The 23,167-nt window shown below is 46.4% G+C and overlaps 1 protein-coding gene across 4 annotated transcripts in view; it reads right to left on the minus strand.

The window, feature by feature from the left end:
* Positions 1 to 8,936: 8,936 nt before the first annotated feature.
* The window catches only part of LOC117364716, a 29,083-nt gene continuing 14,852 nt past the window's right edge, over positions 8,937 to 23,167 (minus strand). For all 4 annotated transcript variants that reach the window (XM_033954243.1, XM_033954245.1, XM_033954242.1 and 1 more), the window contains exons 4-5: positions 20,353 to 20,486; positions 8,937 to 9,817 (exon numbers count right to left, since the gene is read on the minus strand). In XM_033954243.1, the coding sequence (XP_033810134.1) occupies positions 8,963 to 9,817; positions 20,353 to 20,486 (989 nt within the window). In that variant the 3' untranslated portion in view covers positions 8,937 to 8,962. The remainder of the gene's footprint in view (positions 9,818 to 20,352; positions 20,487 to 23,167) is intronic.

The following is a 23,167-nucleotide window of genomic DNA, read 5'->3' on the forward strand; positions in this document are numbered from 1 at the left end:
ATTTATTTTTCCATAAAGTTGGTCCCAGTTTCTTTTTTCCGCTTTCCCATCTTCTGTAAATTCTTCAGTTGCTGTCCATTGGTTCCTCCTATCATGGTCCAGCATTTATCCCTTTCTCATCTTTCGTGCCTGCCCACCAGCCCCATGCCCAACATTTCTCCTTCCATCACCCCTCTCCAGCACCATGCCACATCTCTCCCTCCATTCCCTTCACCACTATGTCCAACATTCCTCCCTCTTGCATCCATTTTAATCTGTCCCATTGTTCCCTTTCCACCACAATATTTCTCCCTCTCATCTGTACCTCACTCCCTCCCTATGACCAAAAATTTTCCTTTCTTCCATTCCCGTGTACACAACCATTTCTTTCCCTCCCTTCCTCTCTCCCTAGTTCATGCCTTCTGTGTCCAAAAACGCATTCCCTCCCCCACCTCAGCATCTCTTTCCCTCCCTCCCTCTCACCCAAGTCCATGCCTTCTGTGTCCAAAAACGCATTCCCTCCCTCACCTCAGCATCTCTTTCCCTCCCTTCCTCTCTCCCAAGTTCATGCCTTCTGTGTCCAAAAACGCATTCCCTCCCCCACCTCAACATCTCTTTCCCTCCCTTCTTCCATCCTTTCCCAAGTTCATGCCTTGTGTCCAAAAACGCACTCCCTTCCCCACCTCAGCATCTTTCCCTCCCTTCCTCCATCCTCTCCCAAGTTCATGCCTTGTGTCCAAAAACGCATTCCCTCCCCCACCTCAGCATCTCTTTCCCTCCCTTCCTCCATCCTCTTTTCCAAGTGCATGCCTTGTGTCCAAAATGCACTCCCTCCCCCACCTCTTTCCCTCCCTTCCTCCATCCTCTCTCCCAAGTTCATGCTTTGTGCCAAAAACGCACTCCCTCCTCCCTTTTGTGTTCCGCCTCCCAGCCCTCATCTGCAAGCAAAATGGAGCTCGAGCCGCGAGGCTCGTCTTCTTTTTCCTACCTGCCCTGCTGCAGCACACAGCCAACTGGAAGTCTTCCCAATGTCAGCGCTGACGTCAGAGGGAGGGAGGACTTTGCTTAAGCCCTCCCTCCGACATCAGCACTGACATCGTGGTCGGCTGTATGCTGCAGCAGGGCAGGTAGGAAAAAGATGAGCCTCGCGGCTCGAGTGCATCGAACCCCATAGGATCCCCGCGACCCTAGGGGCGTCCCCACGGGATCTCCGTGACCCGAAGGGGGAACCCGGGGGTCCTGCGGGATTCCTGTCATCCCCATTCCGATGCAGCTCTCTAGACTAGAGGCAACATGGATTCACTAGAGGTAGGTATTGTCAGACAAATCTGATCAATGTCTTTGTTTGGGTGACCAGAGAATTGGATAGAGGATGTGTGGTGTATTTAGATTTTAGCAAAGCTTTTGACAGTGTTCCACACAGACGTCTAATAAATAAACTGAGTGCCCTCGGGATGAGTCCCAAAGTGACGGGCTGGGTCAAGAACTGCTTGAGTTGAAGGCGACAGAGGGTAATGATCAATGGAGATCGCTCTGAGGAAAGAGATGTTACTAGTGGTGAGCCTCAAAGTTCTGTTCTTGAACGTGTTCTTTTTAACATTTTTATAAACCATATTGCTGAAGGGTGGTCAGGTAATATTTGCCTCTTTGCAGATGATACCAAAATCTGCAATAGAGTAGACACGCCAGATGGTGTGAATAACATGAAGAAAGACCTGGTGAAGCTTGAATAATGGTTTGAAATTTGGCAGCTAAAATTTAATGCTAAGAAATGCAAGGTCGGAATGGGGACTACAGGAATCCCACAGGACCCCCGGGTTCCCCCTTCAGGTCACGGGGATCCCGTGGGGACGCCCCTAGGGTTGCGGGGATCCCATGGGGTTCGATGCACTCGAGCCGCGAGGCTCATCTTCTTTTTCCTACCTCCCCGCAAAGCAATGTAAGATTGTTCCTTTTCCCTTACCAAGCACACCCCTCCCCCAAAAGCAAAACAAGATTGCTCCCTGGCCCCTTCCCAGCACACCCTCTTCACCCAAAGCAATTAAAGATTAGTTACTGCTGCCCCAGTACACCTGCTTTCCCCAAACCAAAACAAAATTGCTCCCTGCCCCAAGCACACAGGTTTTGGCTTATCTGAGAAGTGTCTGGTTTTCTGGAGCAGCTCTGGCAGGGTCTAATGCAGGCTTCTTGTAGCGATACAGCCGCAGGCTTCTTGTAGCACACTGCCGCAGGCTCCTTAGTGAGCTGGAGGAAACAGCCTCATACAAATAGTGGCAGGTGCTAGAATAGATGTGTAGATTTAGACATTTTTATAATTTCTAAATTTATTTCTTTGTGTAGGTCTGCCTCCCTATCTGTGTGTTTGGGTTTTTTTTTGCTGTGTGTCTCCTTGGCCACTGTCTGTCTGTCTTTCTTTATTTCGGTCTCTCTCCTTGGCCGCTGTATGTGTCTGTCATTTTTTGGTGTTTCTCTCCTTGGCTTCTGTGTGTCAGACGTTTTTTTACTGTCTGTCTCCTTGGCCGCTGTCTGTCTGTCTCATTGGCTGATGTATGTCTGTCTGTCTGTCTTTTTTTCCGTCTTTCTCCTTGATCACTGTATATCTGTTGGTATTTTTTTATGTCTAACTCTTTGGCTGCTGTTTGGCTGTCTGTCTTTTTTTGCTGTCTGTCTGATTGACCGCTGTCTGTATTTATTAATTTCAGTCTCTGTTTCACCGCTATATGTCTGTCTGTCTTTGTTTTGGTGTCTATCTCCTTGGCTTCTGTATGTGTGTGTCTTTTTTTTCTGCATGTCTCTCTCCTTGTCCACTGATTTTTTTTTTTTTTTCTTTCAATCTGTCTCTCATGCCCCTTGTCCTTCTGTGTGTGTCTTTGACTGCTACCTTCTCTCTATCTCCTTGTTTGCTGTCTCTATTTATTTAGGTTTCTCTCCTTGGCTGCTGTATGTCTGTCTGTCTTTGTTTTGGTGTCTGTGCTCCTTGGCTGCTTTTTTCTGTGTGTCTCTCCTTTTTCTCTTATTAATTTTTTTTTTCTTTCAATCTGTCTCTCTAGCCCCCCTGTTCTTTGTGTGTCTTTGACTGCCATTTACATGTCTTTCAGTGTGTATGACATATTTCTGTCAGTCTGTCAATGTCCCGTTTTGGGGTTTGGTTTTTTTTTTCAATGTCTCTCCCTGGCCCCCGGTCCTTCTATGTGTATTTGGAGATGTCAGGGGGCTGTTGGAAGAATATGACCCTTTTCAAACTTACTTTTTTTTTTTTTAAATAAGCACGCAATTTGCACAGAGTAACTTGAAATAGGCACAGAGTTAGTATTATGAAGTTTTCCGGCACAGAGTAAAGCATAGAAAGTAGTAAATCGGCACAGAGTGTCTTGTGTAAGTTAAACTGCCACTCGACAATCGTTTGTAAGCGAAAGTGCGCTCTCAGAATGTTTGCATGTGACAAATTGTTATGTCAATCGTTACAGGAAACTTGCTTGCACTTTGATGACACCATAGCTTGTGCAATAGCAGGAGGTGGAGGCACATGTGCTGCTGGGTAGCTTTACATCCCCGTTTAAGCATGAGATTTTCTTGGAGCACTTTGAGATTAAAAATGCAAATACAATGGCTCTCTTAGTCCATTGGCAGAGTTATTTGTAAGTTTAAAATTGTGCGGTCTGGCCTGCTCCCTTAGTGCCTTGCCGTAGTGTATTTTTAAGTTCAAAGATGAGGTGGCGGCTTCTCTCTCGATCCCCGCCTGCTTCAGACTTCCAACGCAGGTGGGGATCGTGAGAGGAGCTGCCACCGCGTATTTAAATTTAAAAATACACTACAGCAAGGCACTAAGGGAACAGGCCAGACTGCACAACGCTGCACACCACCACCTTGAGTTCCGTGAGCGTGGGGGTCGTTGTAAGCGTGCATGCGCACTCATGCCAGCCAGGGTCCTACGGATTACGCAGGTATGAGTGCGCATGCGCGCTTAGCGTTTTATTATGTTAGATATTTGTTGTGTATGGGGCCTGCTAAAAACCAGACAACCAAGCAGGGGAACATGCAGATTCCATTCTTGCATAGGTGAACAGCTGCCACAGTGATGCATTTGAAGACCCTGGGAACCAAGGAAAGTCCAAATGAGAGGACACAGGTAAAGGATGAGTTGAAACTGCTATGCTACTATTTGAGAGCATAACATGGAGTTTTTGGAAGACTTTCTTGCCTATATTGTCAAATGTTTTGTGGGGGTGTCTTGAAGTAGGGGATGAGCTTTTGGAGCATTTCATGGCTGATTCAATGATTGACTGGTAAGGCAAATGAGGTCTGTCAAACCTAGGCATTTAGGGCTAGATTATGTAAAGGATGTCTAATGACTTAGGCATCCAAATAAAGTGGATAATAAGTTCAATTAATGACTTTAACAAGCATTAATTGGAACGTAGACATCTAAACACTGGATGCGATTCTACAAATAGATGTCCATCGGAAACGCTGCGCCTATAAGATGGGTGTGGTGTAGGCGTGACATGGGAGTGGCTTTGATTTGGACATCTATTTACAGAATCATATGCCACTGAGCATTTGAACACCTAAAATGTAAGCTTTGCAAAACCAGGTCAACCTTTGCACATGAGCTGGGCATTAGGTGGATGTGACTTAGGCATTTGTTTATAGGTGAACGGGACTTTTATGTTTGGGTTTTAGAGGACTCCAGGTTGATATTAAGCTCAAAATATGCTTAATAATGCATTACTTAAGCAAAACACATCAAAGAAATATATATATTTCATATTAAACTTCTATTTGGGGGGTAAGATGACTCCTATTTGATAATAGAAAAATATGCTTAATAATGCATTACCCAAGCAAAGCACATAAAAAAATATACATATTGCATCCTAACCCTCATTGCCAAAAGGTTAAAAACATAAAAGGAAATACATTGCTCACACAATGGCTGCAGTAGTTCAGAGCTAGTAGATGTGCCTGGTGCACAATCTTGACATCATTGTAACATCATCAACATGCACCTAGATGGCAGACTTGTCACAAAAAAACAAAACATAGGAGCCCTTACATACACGAAAGCACTGGTGGCTCTATGGTTAAAGGCACTTCTATCTGTCAAAGGTCATCAGTTCAAAAAAACAATTCATGAAACAATGGCATAAACAAATTACCCAATCAAATGATAGATGGACTGTATTTGGATGAGTTCCTCTTTCTTATTATTAATATTCCAATCTGATATATTTTTGATATTGGAGAAGGGATATATGCTGACTACTATTTAAAACCTTTAGTAGAAAACAGCGAGTCATTCAAAGACACTAACCATTTTTTTGACATGGTTACAAACAGTGGAAGTGGAGGACAAATCAATAACTATTGCTACATTAGATATGTTATCCTTATATACATCTTTACCTTTGACAGCTTGTCTTGATATAGCACAACAAGCTTTGGATACTCATATCCGACCCCACCAATGTCCCACTGACTTCTTGATGTCTTTAGTAAAAATTACACTTACCGAAAAAAACTTCTTTACAGATGGATAACGGCTGTTCCTTCAAAAAACAGGCGTAGCCATGGGAGCAACATGTGCCCCACCCATAGCATGTCTCTATATGAGACACTTTGAGACATGTTTTTTGCATCACAATATATGGAATCAATCCATCAAAGGATGGAAAAGGTACAATAGACGATATCTTTCTAATTTAGGAGGGATCTGTAGATCAATTATTGTAATTTGTCAATTGGTTGAATATACAAGATAACAACATCAAATTTACAATGAACTACTCAACCAAAGGCATTAATTTTTTGGACACCTGGGTATCCCTAAATTAATGGATTTTTAAACAAAAATATCTCTCAAACCAATTGACACGAACAGTCTACTACAATATGGAAGCTGCCGTTCAACTTCATTGAAAGATAGTTTACCATTGGCACAATTTTTGAGATATTGTAGAATCTGTTCAGAAGATGAGGAATTCAAAAAATCCTATAAGAAACTAGCAAAAAACTTAAAAGCACAAGGATACCCCAAATAAATTGTAAAGAAAGCATACCGACAGGCAAAATTCAACCATAGAGAATAGTTACTTCATCCGACAGATAATGGGACTTCAGAACAAACATATTCACAAGAATCCTCGCATGAAGAAACACACACATGCATCCTTCAGTTAGCACATCCTCTGCAGAAATTATGAAAATAATGAAAAAACATTGGAGAATAGTGCAGATGTCGCCCTGTTTTCAAGATTCCGTGATACAGCTAGCATATTCCAGAACACGGAACCTAAAAGAACATTTAAGCTTAAAACCGGATGGCTTAAAGCCACGTAGACAATACAATGGACGACATTCTAAATATGGTAATTGTAAAATTTGCTCTATTACTATGTCAGGAACATCTTTTGTAAATCCCATTAACCAAAAGGAATACCATCTTCAACATCAAACCAACTGTAAAAGTGATTTTGAGGTTTATATAATAAAATGTCTGTGCCAAAAAGATCTATGTAGGCAAAACTACAAGACAATTTAAAATCCGTATGGCAGAACATAAGTCTTGCCTACATCTGCAACGGAAAGAGGTTCCACTGGTTGTTCGTTGTTTACAACAACAACATACATTCGATCAATTACAATGTCTAATTTTTGATAGAATACAGGAATCTATAAGAGGGGGGGATAGAGGCAAAAAAATTACTCCAGATGGAGCAGCGATGGATTCATTGCCTTCAAAGTTTACAACCGAAGGGTTTAAACATAGCAATTAATTAGCAAACCTTTTTTTAAACTAACGGCCTCTTTTACAAAACCGTGCTAGCAGCTGCACTGCGCTAATGGCCCTGAAGCCCATAGAGATTTAAAGGGCTAAGGGGCTGTTGCCATGCGGCTTTGTAAAAGAGGCCGTAAGCCTTCTGAAGCTATTTTCAAAAAATTAATTCAAAATAATATATTGAAAGAATTTGAGAAAAAGAAAAAAAGTAAAAAGAACAAAATATGACTATGGGCTCCTTTTACTAAGGTGCGCTAGCATGTTTAGCACACGCAGCAGATTAGCACACACTAATCCCACGCTATGCGGCTAGAACTAACACCAGCTCAATGCTGGCGTTAGTGTCTAGCGCGTGTGGCATTGTAGTATGTGCTATTCCGCACGTTAATGCCCTAACGCAGCTCAGTAAAAGGAGTCCCATGTAAAAAGTAACTAATGGTATACCTCAAATCATTGTCTTAAAAATTTTCAAAACTTTTTAAATAGGTAGGTAGTAATTATTTGTTAAATAAATACAAATTTCTTTGTTGAACGCTACTCCAAAAAAACCTACGGACAATTTGTCCTAATACCAGTAGTTCATAAAGTTGGATGCGTCAAAATACGTTATGACGTTTAGATGATTTTCAGTCTCTTAAAAATTTTTTTAAAGCTAATAAGCATTCACATCTGCAAACTTGCAATTATAGATGGCTTTAGGTTATGAATAAAATCTAAATGACTTCCGTTATGCAGTCATGCAAGTTACGTCAGTGACATTAATAGGTTTAAAAATCACAGGATGTTTAAAGACAGAATGCCGACATCCAATTTGATTGCAGATACTGCAGGTCGGTTATGAGTTAGCTAACAGCTAAATGTGATTATACAGGATGCGGGCCAGTAAGTACCTTTAGAATTTTAAAGGGATATTTTCCTCATTTGAATAGGTAGAATTATTTTTACATGGCTTAGACGACGCAATGGATAATCAAGTATTTGAGCAACACAAGTAAATGGTTCAACAAAGAGCTTCTTTTATAGAGAGTAAAGCTATATTACACCGTATTTAACATAAATGTCTAACGTTTCATGAAATTAAAATTAATAAATATTAAAACTAAAACTAATAAGATATTGCAGTCCCGGTTCCTTTCTGATTGAATGTTTTCTTTTCTTTCTTTCATGCAAGCAAATGCGTTTAAGCCAACAGACGCAATTCTCCTGAGGAAGCTCTTAATAAAAGTGAAATGGAGACGCTCCGTCAAGCACTAGAGCACATTAAAGCAAGCACTTGAGCACTTTCTTCTAATTCAACTAGAACACCACATTATCAGTCACTAAGTATAAGATTTAAACTGAAAGTCTGTGTTTACAATGAAGTCTGTTTAGGTTATCATACTGAAAATTAATTCAATTTATTTAAGCATGAATAAGTTTTAAAGAAATTAATTTAAATTACTTGATATCTATAAGTAAAATAACAGATAAAATATCATTATATAACGGAAAATCTAAAGGGACCAATGATAGCTTGTACTAAGGCTGTATTGATAAGACTTGTTCTAACGTCATAACAGCTGCAAGCACTTGAGGTATCCCTTCTTCAATATCAAAAAGATATATCAGATTGGAATATTAATAATAAGAAAGAGGAACTCATCCAAATACAGTCTATCTACCATCTTCTATTTTCTTTAGGGCTGTCCACTAGCCCACTAAAAAAAAAACAACACTACACACCTTCCACTTTCTGGTCTTCAGAGGACCTTCCTTGGCTCTCCAAGCCCCAAGTAAGGATTTGTACCCTCATTCTGAAGACCTGGATGTGGACACAGAAATCTTAAATCTGGCCCTAGCTCACAGGTTACTAGTTGGGCTTTTTAGTGACTTTGAACTACGCCTGTAATTTTTTTCTGTTGCAAATTCCAAATTATAAGCAAAGATTTAATTAACAGCTGAAAAATCTTATGCAGATAGCCCTTGATGCATTAAACAAAGTCAGTTGTTACCCACTCAATTAATAATAAAATGTTCTAGAATCACTACATAGGGCTCCTTTTACTAAGGTGCGCTAGCATTTTTAGCACACGCTAGCCAAAAAATTACCGCCTGCTTAAAAGGAGGCGGTAGCGGCTAGAGCGCCTTTGTAAAAGGAGCCCATAATGTCAGCTAAAAAAAGAAGGCACTAATTGTTCCCTTGTGTTCACCTAGTGGCAATTTTATTTACTTACATATTAAACTAGAATATAAAACATGTGCTACACCAGTTATTAAATTATGATTTGCAAATTCCAGAATTAGAAGCAAAATGGGATATTCACTTTGCAGCTTTTGAAAAGCAGATGATTCAGATAGTCCCATCCAGTTGAGCAACAGGACTTTCATAGCCTCTGGAAATAGAGCAGTGACCAGTTCTTCTGCTGGAGGCAGATCGGTGATGTGATCTATATGTTTTCTTTTAAACTCTTCCACCTGCACACTTATTGCAGCATTCTCAGAAAAGAATCTATTTCCCAGCCAACTGCTAATCTCATACAACAAGCTATTACCATAAAGAGAACTTGAAGAATTGTCTTCTAGTGAAACACGGCACACACAGTCCAGAAATTGTGGAATCAAAGAGGTCAGGTTAGAAACAGATGGGCATCTTTGCATCAGTAAAAGTTCAATAATGTCAAGTAACACTATTATCAAGGATTTGGATTGTTCTACTGGATCTATAAAAGTAGTTTTAGAAATACGTAAGAGGGATTTTATTTTCTGAAAAATTGGATTTTCATTTATGCCCTCAAAATGGTCTGGGTCAGTCAAACTATATTCTACATCATTTGAAAGGCAATAATTATGTTCACTATTAATTATTTTGATCCACTGCCTACCACTTCTGTCCATATTAACAGTTGCAGAATTTGTCCAATTTCTATGTGGAACATCTGAAGTTAATCCATAGAGAATTTCATTTACTTCTGATTTATTTGATGAACTTGACTTTCGCTGAGTAGTTTCCCAAAGCTGTATGTTTCCCAAATCATAAACCTGATCCAGTGGGTCATCTTTAATTCTGCTTTTCCACAGGTCCTGTTAGAATAAAAGTCATCAGTAGCTAAAGGGAGTATATTTCAGATTTCCTCTATATATTTTATTTACCCTATTAAAAAATACTAGGACAAAATTGCATCTGTTCTTATATTTTTATGTCTTGAATATTCTGCTTTAAAAAAATTTCCAGTCAATATTCAGAGTAGTTTACAGTCATAAACCCCAAAATTGCTTAGAATTTCCATGTTAAAATGTTAGAATTTTATCATGAGAGCACATGTTCAACAACAATTACAGCAGAATCAACATGTATGTATTAACTACAAAACTCAAGAGACTTACCCCCTCTTTTACTAAGGTACGCTAATCAATTAGCGCGCGTTAATCAAATTAACATGCGCTAAACGCTAATGCATCCACTGACTAATATCCACGCATTAGCATTTAGCGCAACTTGGGAAAAGAGGGCTTCAATAGTTTGAAAACTGAACTATTTTCATTAATTAATATCAACTAATAGCTAATCTAAACTATCTAATCTAAACTATCTAAAAGACAAAAGGAACTACCTGTTGGCCATTGTACGAGGGTCAATTAAAAAGTTTGTGGCCTGACCAAGAAAACATTGTTGGGAGGAAAATTAAATTTTTCAACAGTCTCCTTTTAACTCAATACATTTGCTCCAACATTTTTCCAGACCTTTCGGGTTAAATTCTATACAGGGCGTCCTGATTGTAGACAGCCAACTGTTGCCTAATCAGCCAATTGGGACACACATTTTTTATTAAAACAAACTTCCTGAGGCAAGCCATCTACATTGTAGGAACTCTGGGAGCCTAGGAAGGCACATAGGCCCGCCTAAGGCTAGGCGTGGGTGTGCCTTGGTCTGGAAGTAGCCTTAGGCAGACCTACGTGCCTCCCTAGGCCTGCGGTAAACGCCTACAATGTAGCTCAGCAAAATGCTGGCCTATATTGTAAGCAGACGCAGCTGCTGAGCTTATCGTAGCAAGGGATCTCCCTGCCGCAATCAAGTTTAACGTCCGCCCGTCCCCACCGAACATCACCAGCAGGAGGAATGTCCAGTCCCTCCTGCCGTAGCCCCCGCCCCCCCCCCCAACATTGCAGGCAGCACCCCCCCTGCACCAGACCACATCAGCTGCCCCGGAATAGAGAGTTGCGCGGGGACAGAAATCCCACCCGTCCCCGCCAAAGTCCCACCCGTCCCCACCCGTCCCCGTGAGGAATCCCACCCGTCCCCACCCGTCCCCGTGAGGATTCCCTCCGTCCCCACCCGTCCCCGCGAGGAATCCCCTCCGTCCCCACCCGTCCCCGCGAGGAATCCCCTCCGTCCCCGCCCGTCCCTATAAACTTCAGAAATAGTTATTTCATTTAATTATGCTACTGAATTAAAGGCTCTGGTAGAAACCCATTTACAAATAAGCAAAAAGACTTTATTAATTAGAAAATATTAATTGGGAAGAAGGAGAAATTAGGTTCTTACCTGCTAATTTACTTTCTTTTAGCTTCTCCAGACCAGTAGAGGTTAACTTTACGAATGGGTATATATCTAATCATGACCAGCAGGTGGAGACTGAAAACAAAACTTTGGGACAGTATATCCTAGCCCCTCCTCTCTATTTCCCTCAGTCTGCCGAATAGCCAAGCAGAACCAAGAACTGGAAAACAACAGAGAGAAAAAAACAATACTCCGAAAGGAGTAACAAATAACATACCCAAAATGCTGTTGGAAAATGCAGAGGAGAAATTCCCGAAGGAAGAATGTCCCCACAGCTCGCCAGCTAAGCCAGCCGAGCCACAGCCGCTGTTCTTCAATTCTCCCCGGCCCTAGAAAAATACTAGAACCCGCAGCAAAAACCAAAAACTGCCCGCGCAACAGCCCCAACAACAACAACAACAGACAGGGTGGGGACCTCTACTGGTCTGGAGAAGCTAAAAGAAAGTAAATTAGCAGGTAAGAACCTAATTTCTCCTTCTTTAGCACTCTCCAGACCAGTAGAGGTTAACTTTACGAATGGGACGTACCAAAGCAGTCCCTCTCACGGGCGGGACCCCCGAAGGGCCGATACCAATACACGCTCACCGAACACCGCGTCCCGACGCGCCTGCACATCAACCCGATAATGACGAACAAAGGAATGCAAGGAAGACCAAACCGCAGCCTTACAAATATCCACTGGAGGCACGAGCGACGACTCAGCCCAAGAAGCCGCCTGACCCCGAGTGGAATGAGCCTTGAGAAACTCCGGAACAGGCTGCTGTTTCAGAAGATAAGCGGAAGCAATCGTCTCCTTGATCCAGCGCGCAATAGTAGCCTTAGAAGCGCCAGCTCCCCGACGAGGACCCGCCAGGAGGACAAAGAGATGATCGGACTTCCGGAATTCCTGGGTCCGCTGCACATAAGAGCGAAGGACCCGACCGACATCCAACTTGCGCAGCTGCCGTTGCTCAGAAGAGCCCTCCCGACCACCCAAGACCGGGAGAACCACCGATTGATTGACATGAAAAGGAGAAACAACCTTCGGCAGAAAGGAAGGAACAGGCCGCAAGACGACCCGCTCCCTAGAAAACTCCAAGAAGGGAGCCCTACAAGAGAAAGCCTGCAGCTCAGAAACACGCCTAGCAGAAGTAATGGCCACCAAAAAGACCGCCTTCAAAGTAAGGTCCTTCAAAGAACAGACGTCCAAGGGCTCGAAAGGCGGACGCACCAAAACAGAGAGAACCAGATTAAGATCCCAAGAGGGAACCGAGGGCCGTAGGGGAGGCCTAAGCAACTTGGCCGCCCGCAAAAACCAAATCACATCAGGAAGAGCCGATAAACGCTGACCTGACACCAACCCTCGAAAAGCCGACAGGGCCGCAAGATGAACCCGGAGAGAAGACCAAGCCAGGCCTCTATCCAGGCCATCCTGCAAGAACTCTAGAATGTTAGGCAGAGAAGCGCGAAAAGAGGTCACTCCCCGCGCCCGACACCATTCCTCAAAGAGACGCCAAACCCGCACATAAGCCCGAGAGGTAGAAAGCCTCCGGGACCCCAACAGTGTAGAGATCACCTTGTCTGAATATCCCTTCTTGCTAAGGCGACCCCTTTCAAGAGCCACGCCGTAAGACAGAAGGGAGACGGGTCGAACATGGGAATGGGACCCTGCATCAGAAGGTCGTCCGAGAGAGGCAGAGGAAGAGGATCCGCTACCAGGTGCCTCACCAGATCCGCATACCACGGACGGCGAGGCCAATCCGGCGCCACCAGCACCACCAAACCCGGATGGTGAACAATGCGAAGAAGCACTCTGCCCACCAGCGGCCAAGGAGGGAACACATACAACAGCCCCTCCGTTGGCCACTGCTGGACCAGAGCATCCAGACCCTCGGCCAGACCGTCCCTGCGACGACTGAAGAAGCGGGGCACTTTGGCGTTGCCACCCGTGGCCATCAGGTCCATCAGGGGCTGCCCCCAAGCCTGCACTATCAACTGAAACGCCTCGGCGCCGAGACACCACTCTCCTGGATCTAGGAAGTGACGACTGAGGAAGTCTGCCTGAACATTTTCTACTCCGGCTATATGAGAGGCCGAGAGGTCCAGCAGATGGGATTCCGCCCAAACCATGAGCAGAGCCGCCTCCTGCGCCACCTGAGTGCTCTTGGTGCCCCCCTGACGATTGACATAAGCCACCGCCGTGGCATTGTCCGACAGCACTCTGACCGACTTGCCCATCAACAGGGAGTGGAAAGCCAACAGCGCCAGACGGACCGCTCTGGTCTCCAACACGTTGATCGACCAGGCGGCCTCCTCCGCGGACCAGGTGCCCTGAGCCGAGTGACCCAAACACTGAGCCCCCCAACCCAAGAGACTCGCATCCGTCAGGAGCACCGTCCACTGCGGGAGATCCAGACCCACCCCCTGAACAAGGTGAGGGGTCTGGAGCCACCAACGCAGACTGCAGCGCGCCAAGCCTCGCAGGGGAACCGGAACATCCATCCCGTGCCTCTGGGGAGACCACCTCCGGAGCAGAGCATACTGGAGAGGACGCATGTGGGCCCGCGCCCACCTCACCACGTCCAGGGACGCCGCCATCGACCCCAAGACCTGGAGGAAATCTCGCGCCCGAGGACACCGGGACGCCAAAAGCAGGCGAATCTGAGATTGCAATTTGCTCACCCGGCCCTCTGGGAGGAAGACCTTCCCCAAGGAGGTGTCGAACAGCACCCCTAGGTACTCCAGACGCTGAGCCGGGACCAACCGACTCTTGGAAAGGTTGACCACCCAGCCCAGCGACCGGAGAAACTCCACCACCCGAGCAGTAACCCGGGAGCTTTCCTGCAACGACTTTGCCCGAATTAACCAGTCGTCCAGGTAGGGGTGTACCAGGATGCCCTCCGACCGCAAGGCTGCCGCGACGACCACCATCACCTTGGTGAACGTCCGAGGAGCCGTGGCCAGCCCAAAGGGAAGCGCACAGAACTGAAAGTGCCGACCCAAGATCGCAAAGCGCAGGAAACGCTGATGAGAGGCCCGAATGGGAACATGCAAGTAGGCCTCCGTCAGATCGAGAGAAGTGAGAAACTCCCCCGGCTGAACCGCCAGAATGACCGACCGCAGAGTTTCCATACGGAAAGAGGGAATCTTGAGAGCCCTGTTGACCCCTTTTAAATCGAGGATGGGCCGAAAGGTCCCCTCCTTTTTGGGCACCACAAAGTAAATGGAGTACCTGCCTGTGCCCCACTCCGGAGGGGGCACCGGAACAACTGCCCTGAGATCTAGCAAGCGCTGAAGGGTCTGGCGAAAAGCCTGCGTCTTCCCCGGAGTCTGACACGGAGAAGCGAGGAAAAAATCCGGCAGAGAGCGGGCGAACTCCAGGGCATAACCGTCCCGCACCACCTCCAGGACCCACCGATCGGACGTGATCTCGGTCCATTTGGGGAAAAATTCGCGCAGCCGAGCCCCCACCGGAACCAAAGGGGGCGCCGGCAAGGCGTCATTGTGCAGGACGGGAAGCGGGGGAACCGGCGGAGGGATTCCCTGCCCCCCGACGGGCCCCCCGAAAGGGCTGCATGCGCTGGAAGAACCGACCCCGGGAAAATCCCGGAGACTGGAAAGAAGCAGCCCCACGCCCAGGGCGATACTTGCGAAAATCCCGCAAACGCCCCCGGGCCGCACCCCCCCGAGACGCCGGGCGGGCACGGTCCTCCGGCAGACGGGGAACTTTCGAGTCCGACAGAGTCTGAATCAACTTATCCAAGTCCTCTCCAAACAAAAACGACCCCCGAAAGGGAAATTTAGTAAGCTTAGCTTTGGACGCAGCATCCGCCGCCCAAGCGCGCAGCCACAACACACGCCTTGCGGCCACGCCAAAAGCCATAGACTTAGCCGATATCCGCACCAAGTCATATAGAGCATCTGAGAGGAATGAGGCCGCCATCTCAATCTTCGCAACCTCCTGATCCACCAGAGACCAGTCGTCAGACTCTCGATCCAAGACCCGCTCCGCCCACCGAAACACGGCGTGAGCGACCAGTCCCCCACAAATAGCCGCCTGGACCCCAAAGGCAGAGACCTGAAAATTTTGCTTAAGGATGCTCTCCAATTTGCGCTCCTCAGGGTCCCGCAAGGCAGAACCGCCCTCAACAGGCACGGTATGCCGCTTGGAAATTGCCGAGACCACCGCATCCACGACTGGCGAAGCTAACGTAGCCCGATCCCCTTCAGGAATGGGATACAGGCGAGCCATGCTGCGCGCCAGCCGAAACGGCGTCTCCGGCGTTTTCCACTGCTCCAGAATAATATCCCGAATATCCTGATGCATAGGAAAAGAGCGGGAAACGGAACGGATCCCCCGTAACAGGGGGTCCCCCACACGCGGAGTCTCCGGCGGCGCGTCCTCAAAACGCAAAACCGAAGAAACCTGTTGAATAAGGTCAGGCAGCTCATCTTTCTGAAAAAGGCGCACCACGGACGCCTCGTCACTGGAGAACGGGAAATCCGACAACCCGCCGCCAGCTTCCGTCCCCTCCAGAGAGTCCTGGAACTCCTCAGAAGGGTCCAGGTCCTCCTCCAGACCGACCCGTTCCTCCGACCACAAATTCTCGTCCCACGACACCCGCGGACGCTTGGACAAGGGAGGCGGCGGAGGGGACGTCACGCCAGACGAAAGAGGCAAAGCCGCAGGGAGCGCGGAGGAAAACCCACCCCCCGAAACCCCCTGGGCGCAACCGGGACCCCCAGCCGCCTGAAAATAGGCTCTGCATAAAGAAAAGAAAAATTCAGGAGAAAAACCCCCCGAGGGTCCCAAGGGACTCCCTGCCACAGCAGGGGACCCAGCAGAACCTTGCCCCTGCATAGTCAAAACAGGGGGAAGGTCACCTGAGGTGGAAGACAAAATGGAGGGGCCAGACAGAGAAGATGGCGGTTTTCCCGCCAAAAAAGCTCCCTCCATAGCCTGAAGCGGCTGAGAAACCTGAATAGTCTCAGCCGCTAAAGCAGGCAAGCCGGCATCAGCTGTCAAAAAATCAGCTGAGAGGGAATCCTTCGGGGAATCCCTCCGTGGGCGGTTGTGGAAGACCGGGCTTCCCCACTGCTCCAAGCCGACTCGCGAGGCACCATCGGCGGGGAGCTCTGGGCGCCTGCAGCCGCTGCCGACGGAGCTCCACCACCTCACCGACCCAAACCGCCGAGTTCAGGCCGGCCGCGAGTGCCTCGCGGCTGGACTAAAATTGTGTCCTACTCCCCCGGAGAAGGGCACAATTGCTCCATACGCGACCTAGCTATAAAAAAGTGCTGGTTACATGAAAAAATACAGTAAAATACAGTTTTCTTAAAGGGAAACAACCCTTCAGACCAGCACTACCTCAGGATTTTTTTTTTTTTTACAGAACAGACTCCACAGGCTCTCGAAGCAATATGCCTTGCTTGACTTAGGGGGCAAGGCTTACTGCTGAGGCTCCTCTAAAAAAATGTGGGGAGGTGGAGGAAGTGGGGGGAGGGACCCCGCTCGTGACCCGCCGGGTTTGACACCCCCGAGGTCGGATGAACCCCCAAACAGAGTCCGTCCAAGCTCCGTCCGGCTAAAAACAGGGACAATAAACCCCCTAAACAAATTCCAACAGCCCTACCAAGGGAGATGGGTACAGATCACTCAACACCTGCTGGAGACTGAAAGAAGACTGAGGGAAATAGAGAGGAGGGGCTAGGATATACTGTCCCAAAGTTTTGTTTTCAGTCTCCACCTGCTGGTCATGATTAGATATATACCCATTCGTAAAGTTAACCTCTACTGGTCTGGAGAGTGCTAAAGAATACATACTTTGCAAATGGGTTTCTACCAGAGCCTCTAATGTTTATAAATTTTTATCAACACAACTAATATACTACTTTATCCTGAAGCAAAATAAAAAAAAAGAAATATAATTCTTTTCCTACCTTTGTTGCCTGGTTTCTGCTTTCCTCATGTTCTCATTCAATTCCTTCCATCCACTGTCTCTCTTCCTTCTGCATCTTCCATTTGCTCTGTTACTGTGCCTCTCCCTTTCTTCCCCCTTCCAAATTGGTCTGGCACCCATCTTCTTCTCTCCGCTCCCCCCATAGTCTGGCATCTTTCTTCCCTGCCAGCGTCTTCTCCCTACTCTCTCTTCCCCATTTCCTTTCAGCGTCCTTCTCCCCCCTCTGTCTTCCACATGTGCTTTCAGTGTCCTTCTCCCCCCTCTGCTTCCCCATGTCCTTTCAGCGTCCTTCTCCCTCTCTGTCTTCCCCATGGCCTTTCAGCGTCCTTCTCCACCCCCCCGTCTTCCCCATGTCCTTTCAGCGTCCTTCTCCACCCCTTTGTCTTCCCCATGTGCTTTCAGCATCCTTCTCCCCCCTCTGTCTTCCACAAGTGCTTTCAGAGTCCTCCCCCCCCCGCCCTTCCCATGGCCTTTCAGAGTCCTCCCCCCCCGCCCTTCCCATGGCCTTTCAGCGTCCTTCTCCACCCCTTTGTATTCCCCATGTGCTTTCAGCGTCCTTCTCCCTCTGTCTTCAAGTGCTTTCAGAGTCCTTCCCCCCCCCTCCCGTCTTCCCCATGGCCTTTCAGCGTCCTTCTCCCCACTCCTTCTCTACCGCCCCGGGTGCAGCACAGCCGGCCAGGTCCCCTTACTTTTGTGGCACTTCCCCGACCGACTGACAACAGCCCCGGTCCGACAAACCTCCCTGCCCTTAACTGCGAATCTAAATTACCTTATTACAGCTGCTGTAAGAAGATAATTTAGATTCGCGGCTACAGGGCAGGGAGGATTGTCGGACCGGGGCTGTTGTCGGTCGGTCGGGGAAATGCCACAAAAGTAAGGGGACCTGGCCGGCTGTGCTGCAACCGGGGCGGGGTGTGGCGGGGCGGACCGCCCCCTCCCTTGGTAGCCACTCGAACCCCGAGGCTACTCTCCTCCTTACCTGCACTGCCTGCAGCACAGAGCCAAACGGAAGTCTTCCCGACGTCAGCGCTGACGTCGGAAGGAGGGAGGGCTTTTAAGCCCTCCCTCCCCTCCGACGTCAGCGCTGACGTCGGGAAGACGTCTGTTCGGCTCTGTGCTGCAAGCAGAGAAGGTAGGGAGAAGAGCCACGCGACTGAGTACATCCAGCCCCGCAGGAACCCCGCGACCCTCGGAGGCGTCCTCACGGGATCCCCGCGACCCTAGGGGGCGTCCCCACGGGATCCCCGCGACCCTAGGGGCGTCCCCACGGGATCCCCGCGACCCAAAGGGGGAACCCGCGGGATGCCCGCGGGTCCCGCGGGATTCCCGTCGTCCCCGTTCCCGTGCAGCTCTCTACCCCGGAACCCTTCCCTACCTTAAAATGTTGTCCAGCCAAAGGCATCGTACCTGTTTCCAGCCGGCTGGCTCACCTTCTCATGAATGGTGGGGAGGGGCCTTAGGCCCCTGGGCCAACCGGAATATTAGTCCCCATTCACTGTGCATTCTGGGAGTAGCCTAAGGGATCTGGCCAATCAGAATCTTAGGCCACTCTCAGTGCATCCCAGAATGCACAGCGAATGGGGCCTAAGAGTCAGTTGGCCCAGGTGCCTAAGACCCCTCCTTCAGGAGGGTCCTTAAGCACCTGGGCCAATCAGGCCCTAAGGCCCCTCCCCGGTGCATCCCACGATGCACTGGAAAGGGGCAGGCTCACGTTTCGTGAGAAAGTGGGCCAGCCTGCCATCGATGTACTGGGAAGGAAGGCATCCCTCCTGCCAGCAATGTACCGGGGAGGGGACAGGATGCCGCAAGAAGCTTAGCAGCAACCCAATTCTAACCGGCGCCTGTGAAATGCACGCCAGTTAGAGAATCGGGTTATTAGGTAGGCTTATACATCAGTCCATGAGGACAGACGCGATTCTTTACAGGTCACCCATGTGCGATTCTCCAAAAGCTGCTTAGGCGGCATCTGAGACCGGGCATCCTATACATAATCCAGCTTTCATGCTTTCAGTAAAATATGAAACGTGTAAACTGGAAAAATAGCTATTTACAGCTTCTATGAACGCAGAATCCTAAGAAAATTTCTTCCCAGCCAGCCATTTTTTCAGATTCAGAAACAGAAAGTCGTGTGGGGTCAAATCCGGAGAGTACAGTGAATGGGGAATTAATTAGAACTGCAATTTTGCCATCACGATTGTTTATGTGTGAGCCAGTGCATTGTCCCGGGGGAAGAGAACTTTCTTCTTGGCCAAATGAGGATGTTTCATTTTGATTATGGCACTTTGATGTTGTAATAAGCCAGTATAGTGTTCACCATTAATGGTTTTTCCCTTTTCCAGTCAAAAGTTATCCCGTTTAAATTCCAAAAGATGGTTGCCATCACCTTCCCAACGGACTGAGCCATTTTCACTTTCTTTAGAGTCGATTAATCTCTTGTCTACTGTTTGGATTGTTGTTATAGTAATGAATCCAAGTCTCATCCACAGATCACAAAACGCCATTTTCAAAATGTTCAGACTCGTTTTTGGTCAATGGTTAGCAAACACGGCACCTATCGTGCACTCAACTTCTTCATGCCTAAATATTTGTGTAGGATAGTGTGTACACATTCTGATGAAATGTCAGCAGCCTCTGCTATCTCATTCAGGGTCAATCAGCAATCTTTTGTCACGATTCAGTGAACTTCATCAACCATTTCATTGGCTGTTGCTGTTTTTGTACGTCTGCAGTGTTCATCAACAATATTTGGCCACATTTAAACTCAGCAGTCCACGCTTTCACCATTCAAAATGAAGGAAATGCATCATCATGCACTGCAGCTAACTCAGATTTAATTTTGGTAGGTGATTTTCCCTTCAAATGAAGGAATTTTATCAAGACACAATACTCAATTTTGTCAATTTTTTATAAAGTGGAGCAGTTGTTCACTTTAAAAGACTAACAACAAAACTAGACGACAAACTGACTTGAAAATCTAACCGTAGACGTTTGTCAATGCCATCTGTCAAACAGCTATAGAATTGTGCTGCTAATCTTGCTCTCTTGGTCAGGCTGAAAACTTTTCAATTGACCCTCTCATATATTACTTTTAGGCATATGAAACATAAAGATAACCTTACCTGTAAACTTTCTAGAACAGCTAGCTGTTCCTCTTTGTCATACATTGTAAAAGCAACTTGAAAAACTCCTTGAATACTATAAAACCACAGGCCGTTAACTCCAGTTGGTAACCTCAGTCGATCAAATCTAAATTCTGAAAGGAGGGAGAAATTAAATGAGTTCTCTGATTGAAACAATTGGAAGTAAAAAAGAGGAGTAAATTTTTTTAGGTACATCAAAAGCACAAACCTGTGAGGGCATTCATGGGACCGTTGGATGATCAAGGAGTATAAGGTGCGCTCAGGGAGGATAAGGCCATAGCGGAGAGACTGAATGAATTCTTTGCTTCGGTCTATACGGAAGATGATGTAAGAAATCTTCCTGAACCGGAAATGGTTTTCACGGGTGATGAGGAGAAGGAATTGAAAGAAATCTTGGTGAACCTGGAAGACATACTACACCAAAACAACAAGTTAAAGAGTGATAAATCACCTAGACTAGATGGTATACACCCCAAGGTACTGAAAGAACTCAAACATGAAATTGCTGATCTGTTGTAAGTGATCTGTAACCTATCGCTAAAATTGTCTGTAGTACCTGAAGATTGGAGGATGGCCAATGTTACAACAATTTTTAAAAAGGGTTCCAGGGTAGATCTGAGGAATTACAGACCAGTAAGCTTGACCTCAGTGCCGGGCAAAACAGTGGAAACAATTATAAAACATAAAATTGTGGAACATGTAGACAAACATGATTTAATGAGATAAAGTCAGCATGGGTTCAGCCTAGGGAGGTCTTGCCTCACCAATTTGTTTGACTTCTTTGAAAGTGTAGATAAAGGCGAGCCAGCTGGTGTAGTGTATCTAGATTTCCAGAAAGCTTTTGACAAAGTTCTTCTTGATAGGCTCCTGAGAAAATTAAGAGTCATGGGATAGGAGGCAATGTTCAATTGTGGATTAAGAATTGGTTATCAGACATGAAACAAAAGGTAGGGTTAAATGGCCATTTTTCTCAATGGAAGAGAGTAAATAGTGATGTGCCGCAGGGATCTGTACTGGGACCAGTGCTATTTATCTTATTTATAAATGATCTGAAAACTGCAACTACGAGTGAGGTAATTTGCAGATAACACTAAACTGTTCAAAGTTGTTAAAACGCATATGGACTATGAAAAACTTCAGATAGATCTTAGGAAATTGGAAGACTGGGCATCCAAATGGCAGATGAAATTTAATGTGGGCAAATGCAAGACTTCCTTTGGCTGAGTCTGTCCCATTAAATCATGTTTGTCTACAAGTTCCTGCTGAACCAGAACGTACGCAGGTAGGGCTAGTCTCAGTTAAGGCTCTGGTCTTTGACCAGAGGGCCGCCGCGTGAGCGGACTGCTGGGAACGATGGACCATGGGTCTGACCCAGCAGCGGCAATTGTTATGTCTATATGTTCTATAATTTTATTCTTTATAATAGTTTCCACTATTTTGCCTGGCACTGAAGTCAGGCTTACTGGTCTGCAATTTCCCAGATCATCCCTAAACCAAACCAAACCTTAAGTTTGTATACCGCATCATCTTCATAAAGATAGAGCTTGGCACGGTTTACAGGTAATTCAATAAATGAGGGAAGGACATAATATAAGAAATTAGAGATTGTGAAGGGGATAGCTAGCTTTATATTTTAAATAGATAGCTTTAGGTTTTGGAGAAAAGCCAGGTTTTCAGATGCTTTCGGAATAATTGGAATGAGCCCAGGTTCCGCAGTGGGACAGGGAGGTTATTCCAAAGCTCTGTGAATTTGAAGAAAAGGGATTTCCCTAATTTACCTGCATACATGATGCCTTTTAATGAGGGGAAAGATAGTTTTGAGTATGTGGGTGGATCCCTGGAACCCTTTTTAAAAATTGGCGTTATATTAGTCACCCTCCAATTTCAGGTACTACAGACAATTTTAATGATAAGTTACAGATCGCTAACAGCAGATCAGCAATTTACCCCCTCTTCTACAAAGTTGCGCTAGCAGCTGCCACATGGTAATGGCTCCAAAGCCCACAGAGATTTAAAGGGCTTCGGGTCTGTTGCCGTGTGGCAGCCGCTAGCACGGCTTTGTAGAAGAGAGGGTTAATGTTTGAATTAGTTCAATACCCCAGAGTGCATGCCATCTGGTCCAGGTGATTTATTGCTCTTTAATTTGTTGATTTGGCTCAGTATATCTTCCAGGTTCACCGAGATTTCTTTCAGTTCCTTGACATTGTCACCTTTTGAAACCCATTTCTAGTATTGGTAGATCTTGTACAACAACAAAAAAAGGGGATCCAAAAAAGATCTGCAGAAAAAATCAGTCAGGAGCAACCAAAACAAAACTGCAGACTGTGTACAAGATGCAGGCAAATTTTAATATGATAAGAACACAATATATAAAACCCTTTTACCAATAAAGGGACCCGACACGGTCCGTGTTTTGGACAAACCTTCGTCAGGGGTCCATGGTAAAATAGGGGGGCTAAAAAATGCCACAAAAAAATGAAGAATCTCGACGGAATGCCTGTGTGTATCAAGTTCGCCAAAAAAGCCAACAGCAAACTCTAGGAATACAGTTGCAAGGAAAGCGTCTAGAGGACGTAATAGGACAGAGTACGGTACTAGAGTTCAAGAAAGGATTGGACAATTTCTTGCTGGAAAAAGGGATAGAGGGGTATAGATAGGGAGCTACTGCGCAGGTCCTGGACCTGTTGGGCCGCCGCGTGAGCGGACTGCTGGGCACGATGGACCTCGGGTCTGACCCAGTGGAGGCATTGCTTATGTTCTTATGTTATGTTCTTATGGCTCCTTTTACTAAGCT

Source organism: Geotrypetes seraphini, chromosome 8, assembly GCF_902459505.1.
Source record: "Geotrypetes seraphini chromosome 8, aGeoSer1.1, whole genome shotgun sequence".
Classification (NCBI taxonomy): Eukaryota; Metazoa; Chordata; class Amphibia; order Gymnophiona; family Dermophiidae; genus Geotrypetes; species Geotrypetes seraphini.